The sequence below is a fragment of the Anas acuta genome, chromosome 1, assembly GCF_963932015.1.
Source record: "Anas acuta chromosome 1, bAnaAcu1.1, whole genome shotgun sequence".
Taxonomy (NCBI): Eukaryota; Metazoa; Chordata; class Aves; order Anseriformes; family Anatidae; genus Anas; species Anas acuta.
In genome coordinates, this window is record NC_088979.1 from 156,199,910 (window position 1) to 156,226,723 (window position 26,814).

Below are 26,814 nucleotides of genomic sequence, written 5' to 3' on the forward strand. Positions count from 1 at the left end.
CTAGGCAACATGTTATGATTTCTTGAGATCACAAAGAAAGCATACTCCCCCCCCAACAACTTTTCCTTATTTAGTTTTCACTTACACTTCCTATAAGAACAGCACACTGATATTAACAGAATCAAGAGGGACCACTGATGTACAAAGCCTACATTCAACTCCCCTGTCCCTCCAAAAGGCTTAAGTGTAGAGTTTATTCCAAAAAAATGATACAATGCAGTCATGAACACAACTAGAAGATATAAAAAATAAAGTATGTTTTCAAATGAAGTTATGATGCATTGAATCGTCTCACATGGTAGTGTACTTTATGGATAAACTTCCCGCATTTTAAGCCAATGCTTGTCTGACTTTTGTAATAGGGGAAGAAAAAAAAACAGCTTACATAAAAAAGAATTACTCCACCAAGCATGCTGAAGAAATCTGAAGTGAGGGAAGTGCTCTAGAAAGGTGGGAGAAGTTATTATACAAAGTGTCAAGTGCAATCCCCCCCCTACCCCTTCTGCCTAGAATTCAGTGTATTCACCTAGGTACAATAGAAAAGACTGAATTCAGAGTGGTTGACAGTGGGATACAGTGCTCTATGTCCAATATTAGCCATTGAAGAACAAACCCAAACATGAAGGTATCCCACCACAAGGGGAAAGATGCTCAAGCTCATCTTCCTAACCTGCTCATTTCTGCAGTTTGCTCTAGTGTTATCTCTTCCCTAATTACCAACTTAATTCCTTTCAAGGGACCCATTTAAAAATTTTCCAAATTTCTGAATTATTCTGGAAAAAAAAAACCACCTATAAGTGTTATGTTTAAGACAGAGCTGTCAAAAGAAAAATAGTATGAAATTCATGCTCTTCTGAACAGTAATGGACCTAGAAGACATGGGAAGTACCAGCTCAAGTACTGCTCCACCATCCTTAACTGTTTCAAGAATCCAGATGAGGCAGACCATGGCTTTTTTCAGTCTATCACTAATAGGTCCGTTTTGGTACATGAACGTGAGAAATATACTTTCACTGGTGCTATCAGTCAGTTCTTCATTTAGATGGTCAGGAATATAGTCCTTATGCAGTACTCAGAGTGCATCTTAGAATTCCAGCCAGACCTGTTCATTTCCAAGTACTTTTGGGACTCATTGAAGACTTTTGAGTACCTTAAGCTTACATTCATTATGAGGCAGCCACCATGATTCCATTTACCCAAAGTACTGCTTTAGTGGGGCTGTTACCATCTTGAAATTGTAATTTAAAGTTAACCAGTAATACAAAAGAGTACTTTTCAATGTTTCCTGTGAAGGAGCTGAGGAAAAAAAAATCTGTAATAAACCATTGCTGCAATTTTATTTTAACAAAAGGGCAGATTTATTCATGTTTACAAACAAGTTTCAAAAACAAAAAGGAGAACATGTATGCTACCCACTAACAACCTTTCAAAATGCCAACAGCCCTCATGCCGCATGAAGGATTCTATAGATTAGAAAAAAATCACAGTTCCACTCACAGTTCACCAAGACAGCACTAAACTAACATGTTTAGACAAAAACAAAGGACTAAGATTCTGATGTATTTCGATTTAATCCATTTTGCCCGAGATAACAGAAATATTTCAAGCAAGTTCCATCACATATTGATGTCCTGCATTAAACAATCCTACTAAGTTCTGAACAAAAGTTATTCAGTAAGTTTCTCAAAATTTTTAAAAATTAAACAGTTGTTTCAAAACCATTAAGTAGTAAATGTATTTAAGAAACTAATTAGGACAGAGGCCATAACTTCATTAGAACACCACTGCTCATGTTTTTACAAAGCATTAGTGTTATCTATTTGGCTATTAGTATTAGCAATTTATCTACAATATTTAACAAGGTAAATTGCAGGCAAAATTTAGTACAGTTTCAATAGAAACACCCTTTTCCTGAAAATACAGCAGTATTTGAAGGACTAGTTTTTTTTTTTTTCGTTTTTTTTTTTTTTCTTTTTTCTCTTCTCTGCATCATTTATAAGGAAGCTTCCCATCTATGAACAGGAACAAAAAAGTATCTACAAACCTTGTAAACAGATCTGTATCATTTATAAACATAAATAATCCAAATTATTAACAGCCAACAGCAGAAATTAAAGTATCAATTCAACAATCCAGGGCCTCCTTGCCCTTCCCAGCCTTCCCCTCAAAAAAGGATCAAGATAAACTAAAGCTCTGCTAACACACTGTTCAGGACCATTCTTAAGTACAACAGATGATCCACAGGTCACTTATGCTGAGTTACTCTTCATCTGTCAGAGTTCATTATTACTCCCACCCCCAGAAAAGCACCCTCCAGTCTGGCAGAAAGCTTTTTTTTTTAAAAAAATAAATCTACATTCGTACAAGTGTGTCTTCTGTTGAAGTCCAAGACAAGAATATCATCTTGTCCATCATAATGTGTGAAGAGACCCAGTTTCAATTTCTTTACAATGCAGCTAGTGTATTAACATTCAGCTTACAATCAGAGTGATGTTTCCAAACTATGTAGCGGGCTCCCTGGGGATGAAGAGGTAGCAGACTTGTTCATGTCTGTTGTAAGGTGAATTCCACTGTCAACCGCATTGTTATTTTTATTGGGAGAGGGTGGGGGAGTAGAGTTGCGTTTTGTTGGAGCATCATCTTCAGCATCAGTATCATCAATAAGGGGAATATGAGGCTCGGAGTCTTCTATTCTAAACTCAGGATGCGTCATAAAATTGTGAATTGAGCTTCGTGTCTCAGGTTTCTCTAGTCCCTCATACAAGGAACTACGAAATGCATTCACCACTCGGATCTGTAAACAAAGAAAAAGGTGGTTAAAACGCTGCGATTTACTGGTAATGGTATGGTTCTTATGAGTTTGAATCCACAAACAGCTAGACATGAGTGAATCGAATTTATATGTGATGCAGTGGAACTTGCAATAAACTGTAAAATGAAGAGCATTTCAGTAGAGCACTGCCAGTCTACACAATAGGAATAAAAATTGTGAATGTACTGCAAGAAGCTGAAGGGCCTAAAAATTCAGACATGGCACTAGAATTGTTCAATTACTTAACATGGGCTAAGCATTTTTCAAGTGAGGCCAACGATTATTTATTTATTCACAAATTAAATAAATTTCAGTGAGTTTTATTGAATATTGGGGGGGTGGGGGGGAGAGATGGCGGGCAGAAAGGGAGAATGGGGCTGAAAATAAGTTAGAGGGTAAAAGGGTTACTAATTCTCATGCTAGGAATTAGGATGTCAACTGACTATGAAAAAGCCAAGCATGTGTAAGCCAATGTCACAATGACCAGACGTTTATGAAGTCATGCAAAAAAGGATACCACTGTAACAGCTGTAAATATTCGAGTATATACCCATCTATCACACTAGAGAAAGTTTCTTACTTAGTAATGATTTGGAAACTTAATACCAGAACTAGGAACCTGAATATTGTATTGTACACTTAAAATGCAGAAATGACAGGTTCTAACTTTGAAGACACTACTGAAGTAGCACAAAGTATGAGAGAAGCAGGTGATCAGCCTTAGCTTACTTGAGTTTTCAATTTCCATTGAATTCATGGACAAAATTCCCAGGCTGAAGTCTTTTCACTGCTTAACTAACATTTTTCAAATTAGAATACCGAGTTTACAGAATTCATAAATAAACATTTCAGAATAGAATTGGATATGAAATTGGATACAGGGAAGTACAATTTCATTTTGCAAATTGTGCATGTCCAAGTTGACTTCAACTTATGCTTTTCAAATTTTGATTTGAAGGATGAAATCACCTGCCACACACCTCTTTCTCCTATGTTCCAAGTTTCCCTGACCAACTAATTGATATAAATATAGTTAATCAGAAGTCAATGAGCCCTTTGTCTAACACTGTAATCAAAATACAGTTCAGCATCCCCTTCCGTTAGTAGTCTATTCAATGCTCAACATCTCTAAGCAATCCAAGTAAGTCTTCAGGGAAGTAGTTTCAATCCAAAAGCTCCTGTGTTGTACAATAAGAAACAGAGCAAAACTTTCTAGTAAACAAGAATAGCTTACTGTTACAAAACAGTAAGTCATAATTTAAGAGGACTTTTAAATTAAGACAACTCTTTTTTGCACATCCAAGATGACTTGTTGCAAGCACTGAAGTTTATCAGGACTACTGCTTCCATACAGGATGCACTGAGTTCCTTTATAGTAAACATAAAGCAATTCCAGGTGAAGGAATGAAGCTGGAAGGTTGAGCAGGTCAGGAACATTGGTGTATCTTAACTCCTTTGAAGTCAAACACCCTTGTAGTAAACAGAAAAGGACTCCCCAAAAGCAGTGTGTCAAGTTTGTTACCAGAGAAGCACTACACGTGACAGGTTCTGACCACTTTCTTTGATCTCTAGAAATAACATTGTTCCCCCCACCCCAACCCCCATTTCCACTAAGAATTTTACTAAAAACCTATAAAGTCCCCATTTTTATACTGTAGGTATACAGCTGAGACCCAATGACAGTGGAAATCACTGGGAGGTGACAGGGAGGACATGCAACTTTCAATAAAGGGATGACAAGAAATAGTGTTGATGTGCTTGAGAAGTAAAATGTTTCAGCAGCATCTAATACTTTACTATTCATCAAATAAAAAAAAAAAAAAAATTGAGCATGCTCCTAAGGAGTTTGCATGTTACATGAGCTTTAAACAAGTCCAGCATGCTGCATAAGCTGTCTTGGCACTTTCCAAGAGAGTCAGCAGTGACAATGCCAAACTGAAAGTTTGCAATTCCTTTATTTGGCATGTTGCATCCCACCACCAATTTGTGGCAAAATGAAATATGATTGCCTCATGGGAATAGTTTTTCATTGCTTACAGATGGTAAGTTAGAACATAAGCAGTAATGGAAAACAGTTTTTAAGCTTAACAGGACAGCTGTAATTATCATAGGAATATAAACATATCCACAATAAAGTTATTTCCGTGCATGTGAATCAAGACTAATCTGGACACTCCTGTGAACCCAGGACCCTTAGAAAGTCAGCCATGAAGGCAGAAATCAGATAAACAGCATTTTAAGTAATAAAAGGTAAAAAGTAGAATTTTTAAAGCTTTATTTTTAGCTATTAAAGATAATTAGACAAGAGAGCTAACTATAAATAAATATCATAAGTGAGGAGCAAACAAGACAATTTGTTATGTATAATTTATACTGTCATCAGGCCTTTCTCATATTAGTACCAGAATAGTAAGGAATGCAGTAAGCACTCCAAATCCTCCTGGCCAGATGGCTGCTTAGAGCAGCAACCTCGCTTCACAGGAACATCTGAACTGTCTTCCAGCAAACAGCTCCAAAAAAAGAGAAAAATGAAGTAACACATCTGCTTCCCATTAATATACATTACTTATCAAAAGATGTTCTCCTGGAGGGTGTAGCAGAAAGCTGTACTTCTCAGTGAGACTCAAAAACTATTTCTGCACTACTGTAGCTTTGTACCGGCATTGGTCATTTGATGTAATGAGATGCTGCAGTGCCCATTAGATTCTGCTCAAATGACAGCATGGCATGAAGTTGCTCTCTAGAGAATTCTGAATGTCTAATTAATTTTCTTGAGTGTAGTTAGGGATACAGGTTACTCATTAGCATTTTAAGTAGGAGATGCAATTCTGCACATCCTTACTGGTAAATCTACTTTTCATTTTGTGTTCTTCAGGCATGCAAATCTGTGAGCTGAGCTTCTCAATAATGCTGCAAGGTAGGAAAATATCTGTGTCACCAATGGAGAACAGGTTAGCTTGTGCAAACTAGCACAAATTCTGGCCAAGCCGGAAAAAAATCAGAAGAGAACAATTAAGGCAGCTCCTTAAATTAAGGGTCTTCGTCCACCTGGTAATCTGAAATCTTAAAAAGCAGGAAGGGGAAAAAAGAGGCCTTCTCAAAGTTATTTTAAAAAACAATTATTTAACCATTCTATAGGAAATTAGAGAAGGAAGTTAAATGCATAATATATTACTAAGATAGAAAACTTTCAACAATAGTTGAATACTGATAGCTAATATCTAACTGTTACACATCTTCAGAATCCATAATTTAAGCCTACATACATGAGCAGTTAAATTTTTAGCCTCTACAGACAAAGGCTGAAACTAAAATGCCACTTAGATCACAATATCAAGAGGGCAGTTAGAGACAAGAACTGTACTGTCACTGATGGCTTATGAACTGCTGCCAGAAGAACCTAGAAAGGAAAAGAAATCCTTCAAACGTGAAAGTTTTACCACTGAGTGCTTAAATATTTTTTCCTTTTTAGATTAGCTAAATAAATATTTCTTCTGACTTGTACGCACTTAAGAAGCCTTGTTTCGCCACCTGAATCCTGATGTTGAGAAAGTTGTGTTATTCAGTAAAAAAGTCCAACGAAAGCAGAGATTCATAAGTTCCTCACAGGCTACAAAGAAAATGCATTTAGTGCTCCATGTTCTAACTACATTCATATTTTCAAAATACCATTGCTTTTCCATCAGTTTGTTTACCTTTTAATGTATTCTTTGTGCTATATAGAGTGAAGACAACTACTTAGTAGACCTAGTTCTACAATTATACACTTAATTCATTTATTTAACATAAGTCACCCTAAGAGGCATATACTCGAAAATTTACAACAGTTTTCCTGTTTTTATCTTAAATAACCCTCTGTACACAAATGGATGAAGGCACAGGATGTGCAGGCTCACAGCTTTAACGTGAAACTCTTTTGTTGCAATTGTTCCACCTGTTCTCAGCCCTCTAAGAAAAAAAAGTCTTGAGGACTCCACTTTGTGGAAAAGCTCTATGAAAAGCCTGAACGATGATTTTAAGTACTAAGGAGAAAATGAGAAACGTTAGGTATGTGAATCAGGAAATGTTAATTTCATGCACTTTAGGAACACACACTCACACCCCACAGTAGTAGAAGCAGTAGTAGAGGAAAACACTACATGTGTAGGGGTAGAAATATTTGTTACATCATGGTGCTGGCTGGCGATGGAGGGTTGCCGCCTTAGAGCCCCCTGAATGGTACTTCCACTCTGGAAAGCATTCACTACATCCATCTGCAAGGAATCAGAGATTGTGACAGCTTGCTCAGAGAAAGAGAGAGAATGAGAGAGAGAGAATGAGAGAGAGAAAGAGAGAGAGAGAGAAGGACTATCCCATCTATAACACACAAGAAGTAAAGAAAAAAGGCACTTTTCTTTTTAATACAGCAGAAACACAGGTAAGAGTTGCATTTAGAGCTGAAGAAAACAGAGAACCCTGAGGGATTATACATTCATCCATATCCCCTCTTGAGAGTCTCAGCCACACCATTTAGAATTGCCACTCAAAGGACTGAGGATGGAGAGGAGTGATCTCCCTCATAACACCCACTGTGTCCTACCTTCTCCAAGACCATACCTGAGTTTGTATCCTGTTTAGGCCCCTAAACCACAAGATCTGACCACGACGTAATTCTCTCTCAGCATGATCAATCTCCTCCACATCTTCTGCTAGCTCTTCCTCAGGAATCTCTTCCTTTTGTGTTCCATGACCAGCTTCCTTAAGGAATTTCAGGCGGCTGGTTGGAATTGTTGAAATCAACTAACAGTGAATGAAAATCATGAAACAGGATTATTATTTTAAGGGGGAAAAAAGAATAAACATACTAACAGATGCAAGCCTTAACGTACAATCCTGCATACAATCATCAAAGTTGGAAAAAAGATAAAGATATACACGGGTTAAGTGCATCAACGTAAAGCCATCACTCCATCTGAATAGTTGCAAAGCTGTGTGTTTCCATAGCACCTCAACTGAGATGTGAAATTAAACTTGGACTACAAACCTCGAAAACTTCATCCTTAGTAGGGAAAAAGATTCTGCTTTATAATTACTTGACCATGCCATGAAGGAACAGTACCTCAATTCTCTCTTCTAGGCTACCTGTAAACCTCAGAGTGACTATGTGATTTTAACTTTTTTTTTTTTTAAAAAGATACATTTTCCAAGAGCCTTCTTTATAGTCTTATAGCCACTTTTAAAATACGCATTTCTGTATGTATTCACAAGTAAAATTAATCCTGCCACTTTCATACAAAAATTGAAGTGTTCTTTACAAAATGGAATGGAAGAAACTATACTGAAAACCTTTTCAAGTGGTATAAAAAACTTAGACAACTATGTCATTAAATAATGACAAACTATGTAGCTCTGAAGTTTTGTGTAGATAAGCTTGCTGCTTACAATTATTGTGCATGCAATAGTATTGAAATACAAAAAAAAAAAAGATGCAGTAGCTTAGTTATGCTTCATAATTGTGCAACTGGAAAAGATTAAAGAGAAAACTGTTTTGAGTTTTGCTGTGTTTTGCTATTCCAGAAAGTCCTAAAATACCAAAATACTAGCACGTATTGCTACAGTCCTGATTCGTAAAGAAAACCATTCAACACCAAGTTAAATATATAGAAACATTAGCATTGCATCTGTATTCTTACAGAAGTTCTTCTAGTACTTATCTGGCTGAAGACAATTTCTTGTTTAATTTCAATTTAATTTCAGGTACTCCTAGTTAAAAGTTGCTGAGCATAAACTGGACATAGCATCTAGTTACGAATTATAACTACTCAGCCTAGTCAGTGTAAGGAATAACCAACTATGGACTTGCTAGCTATTGACCTAGACTATTTTATGCAGTATTTACTGTTAATCTCCACAAATTCATGTAGGCCCATTGAAAGACATGAGTACTTAAGATAAAATACTTTACATGGAAAACACAAGCACACACAAAGAAATAGTTGACATTTTGAAAAAAAGCTAGTTTACCTGGCCCCAAAGTAGTGTTCCCATGCCCAGGAAAACAGACCACAGCCACTGTTCAATTGAGAGTTCTGAGCAACTAAAAGGCTTTCCACCAAACTGCACAATAATTATCTGTGAAAAGCAGTATTATTGAGCATACATCAGTGATCCGTTATTACAAAATTCCATAGTAAAAAGATTGTTACAGAAAATGTTACTTTAGCACATAGGATTTACCATCCCATTAAGAAAGTATTTATTCCATCTCAGCTGTTGGAACTGTTTCCAAACATGAGCAATCTTCTCTTGCTTTTCAGTTTTTCCAATAATTATTTAGTTATTCTTCAAATGGTACACTCAAGAAAACCCTGTTGGTTACTTCTTCGTGCTTAGTCTTCCCTCTTCATATGACATTTACAGCATATATTTGATGCTACAAATTTACGGTGTTTATTTATTATACTAACAACCATCTGAAAGTTGAATGAACTGATCTAAATGAATTTCTGTCAACACAAATCTTAGATCTGCAAGACGTGAACATTTCAGAAGTCATTCAGACTATTACTATGTATCTCAGTGTTAAATGTCAATTTAGATGTCGCATTATGATGACTTATGTAGTAAAACCCTGGGGGAAGAGTGGTCAAGACCTCAAAAAAAAAAAAGAGTTAAAATGAGCTCCTTCTGACTAACTTATTACAACAATCTGTGCAGGCCCTAATAAGCAAGGTATCCCTACTGCATAGGAATAATATGCATGGAACTCTGCCTTGGAGAATAAACATTCAAGTAGCAGGGCAAACATCAAAAGGAAACAGTACTGACCACTAAGTAAGACTCCTGACAACTGGAAGGTCCAAGAATAATTTATTTTATTAACATGGAATAAAACGCTAAGACAACTCAAGAGTTGCTTATTTGGGAAGGCATCTGTCCATTAGATTTATGAAAGGAACACAGTTGTAGGCAGGAGTAATTTCTACATATTTGGATTTGTTGGAAAATAATAGTCTGCTGCATTTGCCAGCCTAAAAAAAAAAAAGTAACTTCTGGGAAACTGCCACCTGAAGAAGTCTAAAACTGGGAAAGTAAGTGAATCAATTTTACATGAAGTAGAGATGCATACACTTGCACTGCTTGAACTGCTATGTATTTGGTCAGTCTTTTGAAATTCAAAGGCTAAGTAGTTTAAGTTGTGTGATGTATCTTAAGTCTAAAATAATGTAAGTCAAAATGATATTTTGTTAATCATTAAAGTGTAATATTGTTTTGTCGGTTATTTCACTACATTCACTGGTACGAATGAATTAAAGGTTAATGCTAATGAGGTGAAACTATCTTGTGTAAACTATTTCTTTAATTTAAACTTTGTGTTTCTCAGTGTGTTGACCTGATCAATTTCAGATAATAATTCATCTTGTTAGTAGAGAGAGATTTAACTAACCAGCTCTAACAAATCTGCCTAGATACACCAACTAAAGGTCACTAGTCATCAGTGTAAATAAGACCTAAAGCAATATTACCCGTACAGACAATAGATTTCTATTGAGAAAGACACAGCTTCTTCACATTTTAAGAGACTAAAAGACCAAGATCAAAATGAATGACTAGAAAACGCAAACACTAAATACAAGTAATTTTGACTTCAATTTTGACAATTTCAAATAGGTCTTACCTGAAGACCCTGTCAAGCAGGACTTCGAAGTGTTTTATAGTGTGTTTGACTGGTGATTTTTCACATTGTAGAAATGAAATGCCTAGATGGCTAGCATTTCCAAGGTAAGCAAGAAGTTACTTACCTGTACAACAAACGTCCCCAAAACAATAGCACAGAAGATAGCATTGTTAAAGATCCCTTCAAAAACATTTCTTTCGCCATGAATTTTTCGGGCATTAATTTCATTAAACAGCTGCATCATCACAAATGTATTAAATACAATAGTATAATGTTCTGAAGGAGGGGCATGCAGAGGTGCATTTCTTCCACTATCGATATCAAAAATTCTCTCACCTGTGTATAAAAGACATTTATCAGCAGCTTAAGTTGGTGACTTTACACACACACAGACAGAACATTCAATAGAATTAAAAAACTAGGTTTAAAGACTTCGTCTCTATAGACTTACAGAGTTATGATAAAGTTCTAAGTATCCTTACCAGCAAACAGGAGTGTAAAGACCACTACGAGTTGATAGAATGCATGACCCAAGATATTCTTCATCATTGTGCGGGAAATCAGAGGTTTGTTTCTACCATAAGGCTTTCGCAGCAGAAGAGCTTCAGTTGGTGGCTCTGTTGCCAGGGCAAGAGAAGCTAGTGTGTCCATTATGAGATTTACCCACAGCATCTGCACAGCTTTAAGTGGAGAATCCTATAAAGATAGATATGTAAACCTTCCAGTTTAATTGAACAAACTGCAGCTATTAAAGGTGTTTATTATAAGACATTGCCATGTTTTAAAGAGCATTACATTCTTTGGACTATTAGACAACTGAGTTTGAATTCATTTGAGTCAGTCGTGACATTTGCAACATTTTTAGTTGAAACTACCCATCACCAGTACATACCTGTGTTATGCATGCTCCTGTAAAAGCAACAATTACTGCTACTACATTGACTGTAAGCTGGAACTGAAGAAATTTGGAAATGCTGTCATACACGTTTCGTCCCCACATAACTGCTTTAACAATACTTGTGAAGTTGTCATCCGTAAGGATAATATCAGAAGCTTCTTTAGCTACATCTGTTCCAGCAATTCCCTGGTAGAAAAAGAGAAACATTATGAAATGTAACAGGATGCACTGTTGTATACAGTAGAAGCAATTATATCTTTGGTCAGCATTTTAGCATTCACTTTGATGCACCATGTCTTTTGGATTACTTTAATGTAAGCAACCCAAAGCTCTACTGAAGCAAGATTTGCTTCTAAGTTCTACTGCAGAATGAAAAATTATAAAGTCATTTAAAGTATACACACCTTAGTAATAAACAAATCTGACAATAAAAAGACACTGTGCAAGTTCCCCCTGTTCAAGTTAAAGACCACCAGATGGTGCAGCACTCCAGGTTAGTCCGTCTCCCAAGTTTGCTATATGGATTCCAAGCAATAGGGCAATACATGTGTACGTGGTGGAGCAATACACATTGCCAAAAAACCTTTTGCAGAAACATATTAATGTTGAACAGCAAGACGTGTTATCATTGCATGTAACATTGCAGTGCAAGGACATTGTTAGGTTTTGAGCAACTGGAATTTGCTGAGACTATTTAAAAAGTTTAGGTTGTGTATTATATGTAACACTTACTTCAAGGGTGGCTTTTTGAAACACCATAGACAGTAACTCAACAAGAAATTGAATGATCATTATTTTGCTAAGTTACCCGTACAACTATGTGTACAATTTAAAAGATACCTTCAAATAGTATGTAGTAGGTATTTTAAGTGATATTTAGATAATCAGTTAGAGATGATGTGTTGGTATATGTTTTTTTTTCTGGTGGCATTTTTTGTTTTTCTTATAAAAAGAAAAGAGATGAACATAGATAGCATCCCCAACAGCACCAACTACAGCAGCGGTCTACAACAGCAGAAATAGCAGAAAACACATTTATCCTAACAAGACTGTTACGGTATAGAGAACATTTCATACATAAATTTGTAATGTATGCTTTTGAAAATACTCTGAAAACAGCATGGAAGCCTTTCCTTCTCTTGATAGTAATCTATTGGGAAACAATCTAATTCAATACATCTGCATGTTGTAGTAAAAGTGTGGTCTTCAGGTATCCGTCCCATCCCACCACTACACCACCAACCACCCCCCCCGGTTCAAAAGGTTAATGATGAGCCTTTAAAGACTAGCACCAGATTGTACTTTGTCAGCTTAAGGCTGAAGAGGAATCTTGAGGCAAGAAGAAGCTTGAAGTATTCGTCTTAAAGTGCTTTGAAATAGTTAGAGAGCTGAAACCTACAATATTTAAGGTATGAGCCTGTCTAGTATTAGCACTTAAAGGGTTTTTAATCAATAGGCTAAATCTACTCTAATTGATAGGCAAGCAAGTATTCTAAGGCTCTATATATAATGGAAGATCAATTTTCATAAATGTTAATCCAGATTTATAAGGGAGAATAAGGAATTTTAAGTCAAATTTGATGCTGAAAGTCACTTGGAGCCTGACTTTTTACTCAGGTAGATAACAACAGGACAAGGGGGAATGGTTTTAAACTAAAAGGGGAGATTTGGTTTAGATGTTAAGAGGCTACATTTTTTTTTTTTATTTATTTTTTTTATTTTTTTTTTTTTTTTTACCACTGAGGGTGGTGAGGCACTGGCACAGGATGACCAGAGAAGTTGTGGATGCCCCACCCCTGGAAGTGCTCAAGGCTGCGCTGGATGGGGCTTTGGGCAGCCTGGTCTGGTGTGAGGTGTTCTTGCCCATGCTGGGGGGCTGGGGAGTGGAATTAGATGGTCTTTAAGGTCCCTTCCAACCCAAGCTGTTCTGTGACTTTTTGATTCCATTCTATGGTTGACAATGATAAGGTTTTGCAGGGACTACTTTTATAGCTGTAGTTTCTCAAATATTTAATACCATGTAGACAATTGCATCAGCAAGAACAAATACCTAAGCCACAACAAGTCAAAAAACAAACAAACAACTAATCAAACTAAAACACAACAACCCCTGCCTCTGGGGACACATTCAAGTATTAACATTTTTGTGTTTTAAAGATCATTTATTATCTGATAGAGAACTGATGTGTTGTCTCCTAATTCCTTCAGGTCATCCCAGGAACAGCAAAATGACAATGCAATTTCCTTAGCCACCATAGACTGCTTAGGACTCTGTACCAAGTGTTTAACACAAGGTAAATATAGGCTAATACATTCTGCTTAATTTTCATGAGCTCTGTTTAAGACTTGGTTTGGCTCCCATATCAAAGAGTGTTTGAGAATTTAAATTGAGAAAGCAGGGTAGTCTGAGGAGCCATTCAGACAAATGTAGATTTGTCTGAATCTAGGCTACCACAAAATGCTGTTATTTCAGTTGTACTAGAGATATCATAGTACAGCCTCCAAAGTAATTTTAAACATCAGCTAGGACTCTCTTTCATCCTAATTTCCCTGTTCTTCTGCATCACTTTATGGAAAACAGACGAATAAGCTCATTTCATATCATGTATAAGCTTTACTGAACATCAACACAGTATGCTATTTACCAGCTAAAGTCATTCCGCCATATGCTGAACAGAACTCATTGCAGGAATCTTCAGTATCAGTAATTTTAGTGCTACATTTTGCAACAAGTCTTTGCTTTAAAAAAGGTTTTGATTTACAAATGACAGGGGATTTGCAGCGTATGCTTTATTCAATGGCAAATGCCACAAAGACATTTTTAATCAAATAAAAAGATGGCTATGTTGGAAGAGTGAGAAACAAGAAAAACTAATCAGTATTAAACGTGAGAAGTCACCCTTAACTTAGTTGCATATTAGCTCAGGAAGTAAGCCAGGTTATTCAATCTTCTTCAAGTGATTAGATAAACTGCTTTATCAAAATAGTACTCAAAATACTGAAGGAAAAGAAGTCATACCATGGCAAATCCAACATCTGCCTTTTTCAGAGCTGGACCATCATTGGTACCATCACCAGTTACTGCTACAACTTGCCTCTGATCAAAGACAGTGCTGTCAATTATACCTAAAATAAAATGACATTTCAGTGTTAATAGTTCAAAACAGACAACAAAAAATTGAAGTCGAAAGAGAAAACCATTACCTTCCTCAGAAGTCAAAAACACTAGAACTGTCTGTGATTGTGTTGGTTACCCCACTCCCCCCCTTGCTTAGGAAATAGATCAGCTGGCAAATGAATATACAGTCATTTGCATTTCCCAATACTCCTATATTATTCTTTCTATAAACAGAACTTTCCTTAGAAGCTCAAATGGTTTTTATTTACCTTTTACTAGAGTGTGTTTGTCAGTAGGAGATGATCTTGCAAGAACACGAAGCTTTGGCCAGATTTTATCTATTCGCTCTTGCTCTATCTACAAAAAGATAGATATTTTGCAGTTATGTGCCTTAACAAAAGAGCTGCTGATTTAACTTACGTAGTTATTGTGCTTACCTCTCCTTTTTCATTGCGTATTCTCCTGTTAAAGTCTTTGCCCTCCAAACACAGGAAGTCTTCACCAGGATTCAGAATACCACATTTTAATGCAATAGCACGAGCAGTGTTAATGTTATCACCAGTGACCATACGCACAGTTATGCCTGCACGCTGACATTTTTTTATTGCATCTGGTACCTATATGCAAAAAAAAAAAAAAAAAGACAGACTATACAGTTGCTAAAAAAAAATATAGACATGTGAATGAATTGTCTTTAGCTCAAACAAGGATAATTCTTATTTTAAAATCAATACTGTTGTTATGGAACATTTGAAAAAGTTTAGTCACCTTAATTCTTTTCCTGAAAAACATATAAATGGCTATTCTGGCAAAGGGTGATTCTTTTTTGTTTTGTTGCCTTTCCCCCACCCTGCTCCCCTGTTTATTTACCCTCTTCATTTTTCAACTACTGCAGCCTTCAAAAATATCATACGCAAACCCCATAATACACTATAGGGTGTAGTAGTAACTAAAAGGTACCAAATACTGGTTTTACATTTATGATTATGTAAAATAAAATACAATTCACACAATACTCATCAGCCCATAGCTTCTCATGTTAAGTGACAGTAATGTGGATCAAAAAGGAGTCCCATTTACATGCAGCATTATAGGTTTCACTGTTGAGAATTACTGCCCTCCATGGACCTCAACAACAAGCAGAGTTCCTTAGCTCACTTCTTAGATCACAAACCCTCCTTCCCATGAGAAGCTGGCAGCAAGCACAATGGCTAAATATGATCCTAACCCATATTCCTAATATTCCTAGTGGTTAAAAAAACACTAGCTGTTCCATCTACCGACACACTGCTTAGTAAGCGCCTTAAGTCATTAGTTTGTACAGAGCTTCAGTAACACAGCATAAGTGACATTAAGAAGTTTTAATCTGCTTTTGTAGCTCCATTAACTTTTCCCCCCAAAGAAATTAGATTTTCATCTATTAACTATTCTTAAGACATACAATAGTAATTCAGTTTCTTGTACTCTTTGCATGAATCAGGATCTGCTTTAATAGTCACTGCAGTTCACTCAGTGATCCTACCTCAGGTCTCACTGGATCTTCAATCCCAACAACAGCAATGCACGTCAGACCAGTAACAATGTCGTTTTCATTGTCCCATTCCGGCTCTGGTTCCCCAGCTGGGAAGTCTCTGAATGCCAGACAAATGGTTCTGAGACCTTCAGAAGCCATTGGCTCAATTACAGTTTTTACGATATCATCTCGGTCCCTAGGTCTGAATACCTTTGGTTCTCCATTAGCACTCAGTATTTTGAAGCACCTGAAAAGGAAAGTTTAAGTAGTTATCAGATGTTTACCAAAGTTCAGCCTGTTGTGGAAAATGGCTTGTTAGCCAGCTCCAGTAAGTTTCCACAAGTTTTGTTTTCACTAGACTCTCTCACACACACAAGAAAAAAAATACACAATAGCAGCAACTCTAAGGTAATCATCTCCATATGCACTTAATCTCTTCCTAATTGTAAAACATACCATCTGCAGAATGTTAACTGAGATGGCTGTCTGTCCTCGGATGAAAATAATGCCCCCTGAATTGAGGAAACAATCACTAGTTGCTTCCTAGAAGTAACCGTTTCTCTACTGTACATCAATGCAGTGCTTACACTGTTAGAGTCAGTTCATCTAGTTTCATGTTGTCCCAACCAATTGTCCCACCTTGCTAGCAGCTGCAATCATTGCAGAAGTACAATAAACTTCCAGAAGATGCACATGGTGCTTCAACAGCTTTAAGCACTAAGCTTACAGCGCTAAAACCAAACTCTGATGGATTGATGAACCAATCCTATCATTGTGTATAAACCTTACTAGTCTAAAAAAAAAAAAAATAAAAAAAATCAAAATGTACATTTAACATTCAGGCTATTTGGCATAGAGTTTTTAATGTGGAGCATTAAATTAAAATCAAATGCTTAAAACTGACTGAAAAGTTTAAGAGGTTATATTCAAAATAACATATTCAAGCATTTTAACTCACGCTTTTAGTTTATTTCTTCATGCCATAGATGCCACTGCTTTCATAGAGAGTATATATTGATGCCACGAATATAACAGTAACAAGTGCATTTAACAATAAATGTAATTTTGTTCATCTGTATCCTTACTAAAGTTTTGCCATAATGCAATGCCATAAGCACTTGTTTCACCAATCAGTACTGATGTGGCACTGAAAAAAGTAAGAATTTATGACACTTTAAAAACATCTGGCAGATCTGACAGACAACTAGTGTTAAATACAAATATTTTAGTCCAGTGGTTTAGGAAATTCTCAGGTGCAATACATACAAAGTTTCCACTGCAGCCAGGAAACAAAGATGAAGCAGTTCCTTTACACTTCTTGCTATTTATCAAAACTGAAATTTGAAGTCTGTCCTTCATTTTAGTCATCTGTTCTAATGTCAGCAACCACTAAGTATATCTTGCATTAATTCTAATCATAGGGCTTGTAATGATTTCAAAGCATTCCAAGATGGAAACGCATGGAAACCAGTAAGTTTCATGTAAAGGTTTAATTGAAACTTACTTCAGAGTATTTACTTGAGACGATTGTAAGGCAAGACGAAAAAACTGTTCTGCTTTAAATTTTTTGCAGCATTTCTTCTACCCTTACTAGAGATTTCTTTGTATCTTTTAATACATATTATATATGTATTATATATATATATGTATATATATTATATATATATTTATATATATATATTTATATTATATATATATATATATATATCCCTATGTAAACTTTCTGTGCTCAGTAGTCATACATGTGATAGTAAAGAATGAACAGCACAGCTGACAAACCATGTTACCAGCTCTGTGATTAACTTCTTGCACAGCATAGGCAGAAGGTAAAGAAAATGGCTTAGGATGCTAAGACTTTCTTAGACAGTGCTGCTCAAATAGCTTTGGGATTACAGTATACCAATAGTATCTAAATCAGTCTAGGTTTTCTTGTTCTTTCCTAGGTACCATTATTATTTATATCTCAATTGTGAACCTAAATGGACCACAGGAGTCGGACTGAATGAGTTCTAGCATCTACAGTTTGGTTATTCAACAAAGTAGAAATAAGGCAAAAACATGCAGTTACTCACTGATGAAGACTGGTTTAAAATTTAGCTATATAGTAATTCACATCTAAATCTAAATTCTGTATCAAAAGGAACTGAAGTCCCTGAAAGACTGACTTTTTGTTGTCAGCACTAAGTTGATGAAGAAGGAAAAATTTCATCTTTTCTCTTTAGTGTATTAGTACATCCCTAAGCAGTGATTTTGGGGGCTGGCAGCAAGCAAAAAATTAAGCTGAACTACGCTCACACAAATAGTATGAAGTTAAGACTGAAAACAGACTGGCTACAACTGCTGTTTCTAGACTACAGGATGCATGCATGCCTTCTCTCCTCACCTGATTAGGAGTTACCACAGCCTTTTCACACTTTAAGGTTTGTCCCAATGGTGATACATTGCTCACTAATAGTCTAATCGCTAGAACAAAAAGCCTCTACAGATGCATAAGGAAACAACTTGCTTTGTCACATTAGAAAAAAAAACTCTTGGTAAAGTTCAATCTTCTGTTAAAGTAATCAACTTTGGCACGAATTTACACACTCTTCTCAATCTCAAAGTCATCCTAAAGTGATCACTTTTGCAAAGTCACAAATCCTACCCAGATTTTAAGTGGATCAGCTGTCAGGACTTTCCTGGAACATGGGTATTTTTACCAACTTAAAACTAAAATGGTTTAGTAACTAGAGAATAGTGCTAATCAAACACTTTCCTTTATCTGTGCAGAGTTTACATGTTAAAATTAAAAATGACCAGCTGTACTTCTGCTTTACATTTTTTAGTGGGCTAGAATTAAAATAACCCAAATGCTACCAGCCCACCTCACTGTATAAAGTCAAATAACAGAGAGAAGCCAGGGAGCTATCCCAGGGGTACAGAACTGTTGTACTTGTTCATGAACAGAGCTACAGAAATGATTTGCAGTCTATGGCATAATGTTGTTTAGCAGTTTACAGACTCTTAGCCTATCACAACATTTAGCCGAATTACAAGTGCCAAAGTACAATAGTAGTTGTTCTTACTTTTTAAGAACTATCTCAGAGGCACCTTTACTGAATATCCGGAAACTGCCATCAGAGTTTTTTAACACAGTACTCATAGATTTTCTAACAGAGTTGAAGGTGTACACTTTGTGCAACTTCTCTTCTGGTATCTCATTTCTTACATCCTGATAATCACGTTTTAAATCCAAGAGCAATCCCAGCAAGGCACATTCAGTTTTATTTCCAACATGACGTGGTAGGCCACCTTCTTTCTCAGGAGGCTGCAAGAAGAACAAGAACCTTCACTGATGAGGAGGTTAACTTATGAACCACTGGAGTACAGCATTTAGAAAACAAGGAAGGTTAAGTCCAAGCTTAGCTCTGGGATGTAGAGGTTTCACTCTTGCAACAATTAATCTATAAATTCGTAAGTCACAAGATCATACTGCTGACCTTTATAAGTGACTTCTGCAATCTATTTCTTAGGCTCAAAAATCACCATGAAGTTTGTATCAAATCCAGAGATGACCTTTCTTTTTAGAGTTTCCCATTGCTTGAAATATCTGCCTGGATCACTTGAGTGTAGTAGATCCCTGAATAATTGTTTTGCAAAATAAACACATAGATAAGTTTAAGGAAACTGATTAAAACATACTAAATGCCATTATTTCTGCTAAATTAAAGTGTCCTCTCTTGTAACAGCTCTTACTCAATGTCTCAGAATACAATCAAATCACCTGTTAGCCTTCTACTGGAGAAACTAAGTCTTTAAGCTTCTTAAGTCTCACTACAAGTTCCATTTTCCAGGCCATGGCCTATTTAACTTGTTTCTGAACTCTTTTCAGTATCCAGCCCTTTTATACCAGAACAAGTTTTTATCTCAGTAATGTGGGATATGCACAGACTAGTGCTACAAGGAGTATTTTTCTGAAGATATTTCTGAGCTTATAGAGCTATAACATTGCATTGTAGTTTGTAGCGAAAAAGGCTGAAGTACTTAGCCTGACAGGCCTCAAATAACTATATCACAACTACATTAATCATAAGGCAGTGATCCATTTTCATTGTTCAGATCTGCAAGATCTTATATTTTGACAGTACTAAAAACTCACACTTCTAAATTGTTCAATTTAACATGCTCCCCAGTACAAGAACGATGAACATACTTGGGGCAAGTCCAGCAACAGGCCACAAATATGAATGGACTGCAATACCCGACTAAGGGACTGGGTGAGCTTACAAACGGCTACTTTTTCTTCCTATAAAAGGTTCTTTAAGAATTAGACTATGAAACTTTCCACATGCTACAACTGATTAGTATTTCAGCCTCATTTCAGAGAAGTAGGTGCTTGTTATATTGATGTATCCCCTTGCATACTGCTAGCAAGAAAAATTCTTGTGGAGTTACCATCTTTATAGGCTGAAAAGTGACTTCTGTCACTTGGTTTTACTTCTCTTCAAGTATAAAGCATTCCTAGTGGGAATTCTACTAAGTCTTGAAGTGTAATTATTTCAAAAAATAAAACCTACTTAGTATTTTTATTGCCTTGAAACAAACTAAATTATGTAACATGTTGGAATGACTTCAGCATGGAAGCTGAAGTGTTTTCTGGTGTTGCAGAAAATATGATGCACACAAGGGAGATTTGAGTATTGTCTATGTATCAGAGGGATTTGTGAAGAGACAGTAACAGTATTAAGTATTATTTGAGTCCCTGTAATGCATAACAGTCCATTATTCTGTTTATTCCAAAATATTTTGGACGTCTCAAGCTATGAGGAGAGGTGTTACTATTAATGCAAATTTGTAGGCTTTGGAATTGTATCTGAAAAAAAATCCATTAACTGCATCATCCGTACTTGTATTTTTGCATTACTTTCTACATAAGCTTATGCTACCCTTACATGTCTGCTTTGAAGTAGCTCCCAAATCAAACTATTTGTTCTCCAAATATGGTAAACTGCCCTCCTTATAAAAACAAATTTAGACACACTTATGAACTTACAAGGAAATTAATTTCCTGAGATTGTATCTTTGAATCATCAGCAGAAAATCATTTTTGAAGTTCAGCCTCAAATGAACTGTTGAGCTATTCACCCTGCGCACAAAACACTTTACACAGCTTTCTGCCACAAACATTTAAATTACTGACTATCATGTGGGCACCACTTTTCATCTTTTGAGGAAGATGTTTAGTTATTTAGTCAGAGTGAAAAAAATCTACTTACCAGTATTTTGGAAGTATAAGCACAATTAACAGAAATCCCTGTGACAAGGTAACCCATAATCTTCTCTGGAATAGCTTCTGGTTCTGGAATTTTTTTGTAATGTTTTTCATTGATGTAGGCTTGGACCACTGTCATCCTGTTCATGGTCAATGTTCCTGTTTTATCTGAGCAAATAGCTGTTGCATTACCCATTGTTTCACATGCATCCAGATGTCTCACCAAGTTATTATCCTTCATCATTTTCTACAGAAATAAAAGCAGTTCAGTTATCCTTAACTATCAGTTCATGTTTCAGAAATTTTCATTTAGGGTGTCCAGACTCAGAGAGCAGTTGCAGAACACACTCAGCTTTATCCGGATGGCTGCTGTAAGGATTCCCCTCCATTTTGAACAAGGTTCCTAAACGTAGGAACCATTCTTCCACATCTGCATGGCAGACTGACTGATACTAGTCACAGACTTATAAGGAAGTATTTTATGTTTATATTTAGAAATATAGTAGAGGTACAGACTGAGCATTACCAATACAATATTAAAATATATTTTCCAAGGGAGGCTCTGTTCACTGGCTCAAATCTGTTGTTTTTTGCTTATTAGAAGGAACAAGTAAATTATGCCACAGACTTTTAATGTCATATGACATTTTCAAGGATGCTAGTGTCAAACTTCACATTACATACAAACTAAGAGCCTAATTTTTCAGCAAAGAGAGTGAGGACTACACAAGTTTCACAGGTATAGCATTGCTTAAATATCTTTACTTAACAGGTTTGGGGAGTGTTTTAACCTTTAAGGTGCAGAGTAATTTCAAGTAACACAATTACAAAGACACGAGTAATTAGTACTTTATGTTACTCAATTTTAGAACACATCCTACATAGTTATTGTCTCTACAATGAGATTTTCTGATCAATAACCAGGCCCAGCTTGCTGAAGCAGTAATAAATGTTAAAGAACAAAAACCATGAGTTTAAAAAAACAACAAAAAAAACACAGGTAGCCATTTATTATACAGCTTATTTTCTACAATATTCATCCCTCAAGGAGACTCAATCTGGAAGCTTTTGCAGTTGTTGCTTAACATGCTGGTGAGGTCTAAGTACAAGTTGACATAAGAATTTGTAAATAACAAACTAACTTATCCAACTCTAACATGCTAATGCTAGAATGTTAACAGCTAAAAGCACTTATCATTAGTTGGCAACAACAGGCCATCACTGCTCAGCATTCATGTTAGTACATTTGGAGGTTAAGAAAAATACTGCGAAAGACTTCTTACGCAGTTCAGTGAAGCAAGAAAAGCAAGTTTCTCCTCAGTCTGTTGGGTGTACCTGATGCAGCATATCTTAAGTGAGATTTCACAGCTGATGACTACACCCACCTATCTCTAAAATCTGCTCCCTATCTATCCACTTACCTTAACAGAATAAGCCAGCGATATAGTGACTGCAAGTGGAAGACCTTCTGGTACTGCCACCACCAGGACTGTAACTCCAATAATGAAGAACTTCACAAAGTACTGAATATAAATTGGTGTACATTCAGCAAGCCAAGGACGCTTCTGAACCCAGAAGGTATCAATTACGAAATACAACACAAGGATAATGACCGTGATTGCAGACATCAACAAACCTTTTTAAGAAGAGAACAAACGGTTTTTAGAAATTATTTTTTAAATATTTGACCATACATATTCAGGCTAAGTGCAAATACTCCTGCCTTTGCAGAAGTTACAGTTCAGAGGTAGTTCTCAGAGAGATACCAACTTTCAGCGCAAGTATTTCCTCATGAATTTCACTTAAAAGCCTCTAAAATCTTGCTTTTCTTTTCACTTGATTGAAAAGCGTAGATCTAATTGTGAACGGGAGAGACCCGTATGTAAAGTAAATTGACTAAGCAGCAAAATAATTGAAGGAACTCAATAGGCCTTCCATGGCTATACTGATAACTTACTCAGCAGAGAGAGATGGTAACTGGGTAACTGTTCATACCTTACTTCCTGTTGAAGCTGGAATTAAATATAGCAGGCAAGCAGTGTTCAGTGAAATAAGAATAATTGGAAAGACAACTTCAAACTACTGCTAACAAGTTCTGTGGCACATTTAAGACACCACAGCAGAATGGAGGAAAAAAAATGGACCTGGATGAAATAAAGCAACAGAAATCACAGAAGTGTCCGCTTTTTATACACAAATATGTCAGTGTGTGCACCACCCCTAAGAAATAGCACAGAAAATGCATGCATGAAGTTGATGAGCATTAAGGGTATGTGAGGAATTAGAATCGGTTAAGGGCTACAAAAAAGGAAGAGAGCTCTTTCAAAAACAAAATAACGTCAAGAAGTTATTTGAGAAGAATAATGTATTACACTAAACATTATGGAAGTTTTATTCGGCTTTCAATGAAAAATTATCATTGCTATACAAACTGTGAAGTGCTAAAGCTAAAAATTTTTAATTGCTCTTTGCTCCATAGCTATCATATGACATAGATGCTTTAAATTGCTCTTTTGAGCTGGGGCTGGACTACAGGACTTCCAGAAGTTGCTTTTAACTTAACTCTTTCAACAACTCAGCATAGAATCATAGAATGGGTTAGGTTGGAAGAGACCTTAAAGACCACCCAGTTCCAACCCCCCTGCCATGGGCAGGGATGCCACCCACCAGACCAGGTTGCTGGGGGCCCCGTCCAGCCTGGCCTTGAACATCTCCAGGGATGGGGCATCCACAGCTTCTCTGGGCAGCTTGTGCCTCACCACCTTCTGAATGAAAAATTTCCTCCTAACCTCTGATCTAAATCTGCCCTCTTTTATTTTAAAACCCTTCCTCCTTGTCCTGTCATTATCTGACTGAGCAAAAAGTTGCTGCCAACTTTTTCTATAAGCCTCCTTTAAGTACTGAAAAGCTGCAATAAAGTCTCTTTGGAGCTCTTTCTTCTCCAAGCTGAACAGCCCCAGCTATCTAAGCCTTTCTTCATAGGAGAGTGCTCTATGCCCCTGATCATCTTTGTGACCCTTCTCCAGACCCATTCTAACACATCATCTTTCTTGCATAGGTGGCCCCAGACCTGGACTCAGCACTCCCATGGGGGGGTCTCACAAGGGCAGAGCAGAGGGGGACAATCACCTCCCTTGACCTGCTGGCCACTCAACTGGTGATACAGCCCAGGATGCAGTTGGCCTTCTGGGCTGCAAGCACGCACTGCTGGCTCACGTCAAGCTTTCCATCCACCAGAGCCCCTAAGTCCTTCTCTGCAGGGCTGCTCTCAGAGTGTTCTCCCAGTCTGTACTCATGTCTGGGATTGCCCCAACCCATGTGCAGCACCTTGCTCTTAGACATGTTGAACCTCATTAGGTTCACATGCACCAAAATAAATCCTGAAATTAAAGTTCTACATGCTAGATAACAAAGCCTAAAATTCACACTGAGCTTCATTGTTATTAGCTTATCTTTTACAAGCAACAGTTTATCAAATATTTGATGAAACAGCTGAAAGAAAAGTAACAGAAGCTAAAGGATAGCAGGAAGTCAATAAAATTTTTATTACTTAGCAGTCAAGTATGTGCTAAGTGGAAATTCCTAAGCCTTTTGAAATACCAGCGATAGTCTAGTCATCGCTACCACATTTTCCACAGACTTATGCCAACTTGTTTTTCTCTATGTGCATCACTAAAAGCTATGTTTACCTAAAAACATCTCTTATAACAGTTGTCCAGTGTTATGAAGTTGGAATTGTCTGTCCTAGGAGCTGATACTTTAAAGCTTGAATATATTTGAAAGACAAAATTAAAAAAGGTCACCAACATTACGCAGTCTCAGAAGCCATCAACACACTTACGCATGATGGCACACTTACATGCATTGGAATTTTATACTTCAGCAGCTAGCCTTGACTAGCTTATCTCCTCATGAACTATGCATGTTGCTACTTTATTCAGAAGTGTGACATCAGCAAAAAGAGGACAGTGGTAAGGCATACCTGCTTTGCCAATCTGAACAGCTAGCTTTGTAAGTTTGCCTTGAAGAACAGATTTTTCTTTCTTTGGCAAATTTGCTCTCTTTTTGTCTTTCTCATCTCCATCCACACCATCCTCGCTCTTCAGTGGTTGCATTTCCATGGCTGCACCATCCTGGGCTTTAGCTTGAAGTTAGAAGCAAATAAAATTTAGCCATTCTGGAGTCCCTGAAATCAATAGTACTTACAAAGCTTGATTACATATCAGGTCCAGCTGAACATAAGTATTGTGTAGTACCTCTTACCCAGAGATGCCATACTATCCTTGAATATTTAAACAAGATATCTAGATACTAGAGAAGGAGACTTCAGCTATGTTTACTTAAGACTACCAAGTTCATTTAAGCATTTGTTTTTGGAAGATTCATTTATGCTATGTTTAGCATAATTACTTTGAATATCAGGACACAATAAGCATTTTCATAGTAAAGTATGTATTCATTGTATATACTCCGAAAATAAGGACATAAGAGAAAGCATCGTAGAAACTGCATTTACCTTTGTTACGGTTCTCAACAGCTCCATCTTGTTTTTTACCTGTCAAAGAGGGAAAGTTGTTTTAAATTGGCTGTGCAGAGTCCAACTCAGTGTTAAGGTTTATATAATAGATACAATAAAATCTGTTGAGACAAGTGACTGCATTTCAGAAAGTGTAAAACAACCTGGGAGACAGAAGGCTGACATAACTTACCCTTAAAGTCTTAATTAACTCACAAAAGCAACTTAATCACTCTTTTGGACTTCACTTTTCCCATACAAGACTGCTGTAGTATTATCCTACCATAGTCAAATTTGCACAAATTACTGATATAGACATTTATAAGCAAGTAAATAGAAACACAGCGGAAGGCCTTGCCTGGCCAGACAGCTGTCCTATGGGAGTGTATTTAGTTGAAGCAGGTAGTGAGGAAAGATTTTTAAACCTTTTCTGAGAAAGAGATTTGTAACACTAAAGAGATTCTGGTGGCCTCAGTCTTGCTCTGTTCTTTCAGCACTGTCAACTGTACCTGACTACTGTAATGAACTGTAAGATCAGATTCCACTTCCAGAGTCAGTGCTTTTGCACAACATTGCAGAAGTTACTGTAATATAAAATATTTATAAATCCACACCAAAGCTTAATGGAGGCACAGCGCTGGATTACTGGATCTATGCTAACCCTATTTACGCAAGCATGAACATAATCTGTTGGCAACATACCAACATTAAAGCACAAGGAGAATATTTTACGTTCCTGACAAAATATCATTCCTACCTCTGTTCAGAAATGGAGATCAGAAAAAGAGCAGGAAGAAGAACAATAGAATAATGAAATTCATGAATGAAATTTATGAATTGAACAGTAAATGCAACTAAAACTATGCATCACATGTAGCTTATTATAAGGTCACTACCTTTTCTTTTTTGATTGGGTTTTCAGGTAAGGAGGTTTAGATATTATCTAGGCAAAAAACAAACTGACAGCTTTTCTCCTACCTAAAGAAAGCTAAAGCTAAGCTATAATTACTACTAGCAATATCTTGAAATGAAAGAACAAAATGGAAGAA

The 26,814-nt window shown here is 36.6% G+C and overlaps 1 protein-coding gene across 5 annotated transcripts in view; it reads right to left on the reverse strand.

Moving 5' to 3' along the window:
• Positions 1-1,334: 1,334 nt before the first annotated feature.
• The window catches only part of ATP2B1 (ATPase plasma membrane Ca2+ transporting 1), a 62,539-nt gene continuing 37,059 nt past the window's right edge, over positions 1,335-26,814 (reverse strand). For 3 of the 5 annotated variants that reach the window (XM_068667916.1, XM_068667897.1, XM_068667908.1), the window contains exons 7-22: positions 25,766-25,804; positions 25,232-25,393; positions 22,671-22,885; positions 21,254-21,496; positions 19,064-19,305; positions 16,008-16,245; positions 14,923-15,102; positions 14,755-14,842; positions 14,387-14,493; positions 11,362-11,553; positions 10,952-11,165; positions 10,594-10,805; positions 8,816-8,923; positions 7,409-7,591; positions 6,979-7,065; positions 1,335-2,794 (exon numbers count right to left, since the gene is read on the reverse strand). In XM_068667916.1, the coding sequence (XP_068524017.1) occupies positions 2,483-2,794; positions 6,979-7,065; positions 7,409-7,591; positions 8,816-8,923; positions 10,594-10,805; positions 10,952-11,165; positions 11,362-11,553; positions 14,387-14,493; positions 14,755-14,842; positions 14,923-15,102; positions 16,008-16,245; positions 19,064-19,305; positions 21,254-21,496; positions 22,671-22,885; positions 25,232-25,393; positions 25,766-25,804 (2,822 nt within the window). In that variant the 3' untranslated portion in view covers positions 1,335-2,482. Of the gene's footprint in view, positions 2,795-6,913; positions 7,066-7,408; positions 7,592-8,815; positions 8,924-10,593; positions 10,806-10,951; positions 11,166-11,361; positions 11,554-14,386; positions 14,494-14,754; positions 14,843-14,922; positions 15,103-16,007; positions 16,246-19,063; positions 19,306-21,253; positions 21,497-22,670; positions 22,886-25,231; positions 25,394-25,765; positions 25,805-26,814 lie in introns of all 5 variants that reach the window. The other 2 variants (XM_068667933.1, XM_068667924.1) reach the window with 2 other exon arrangements.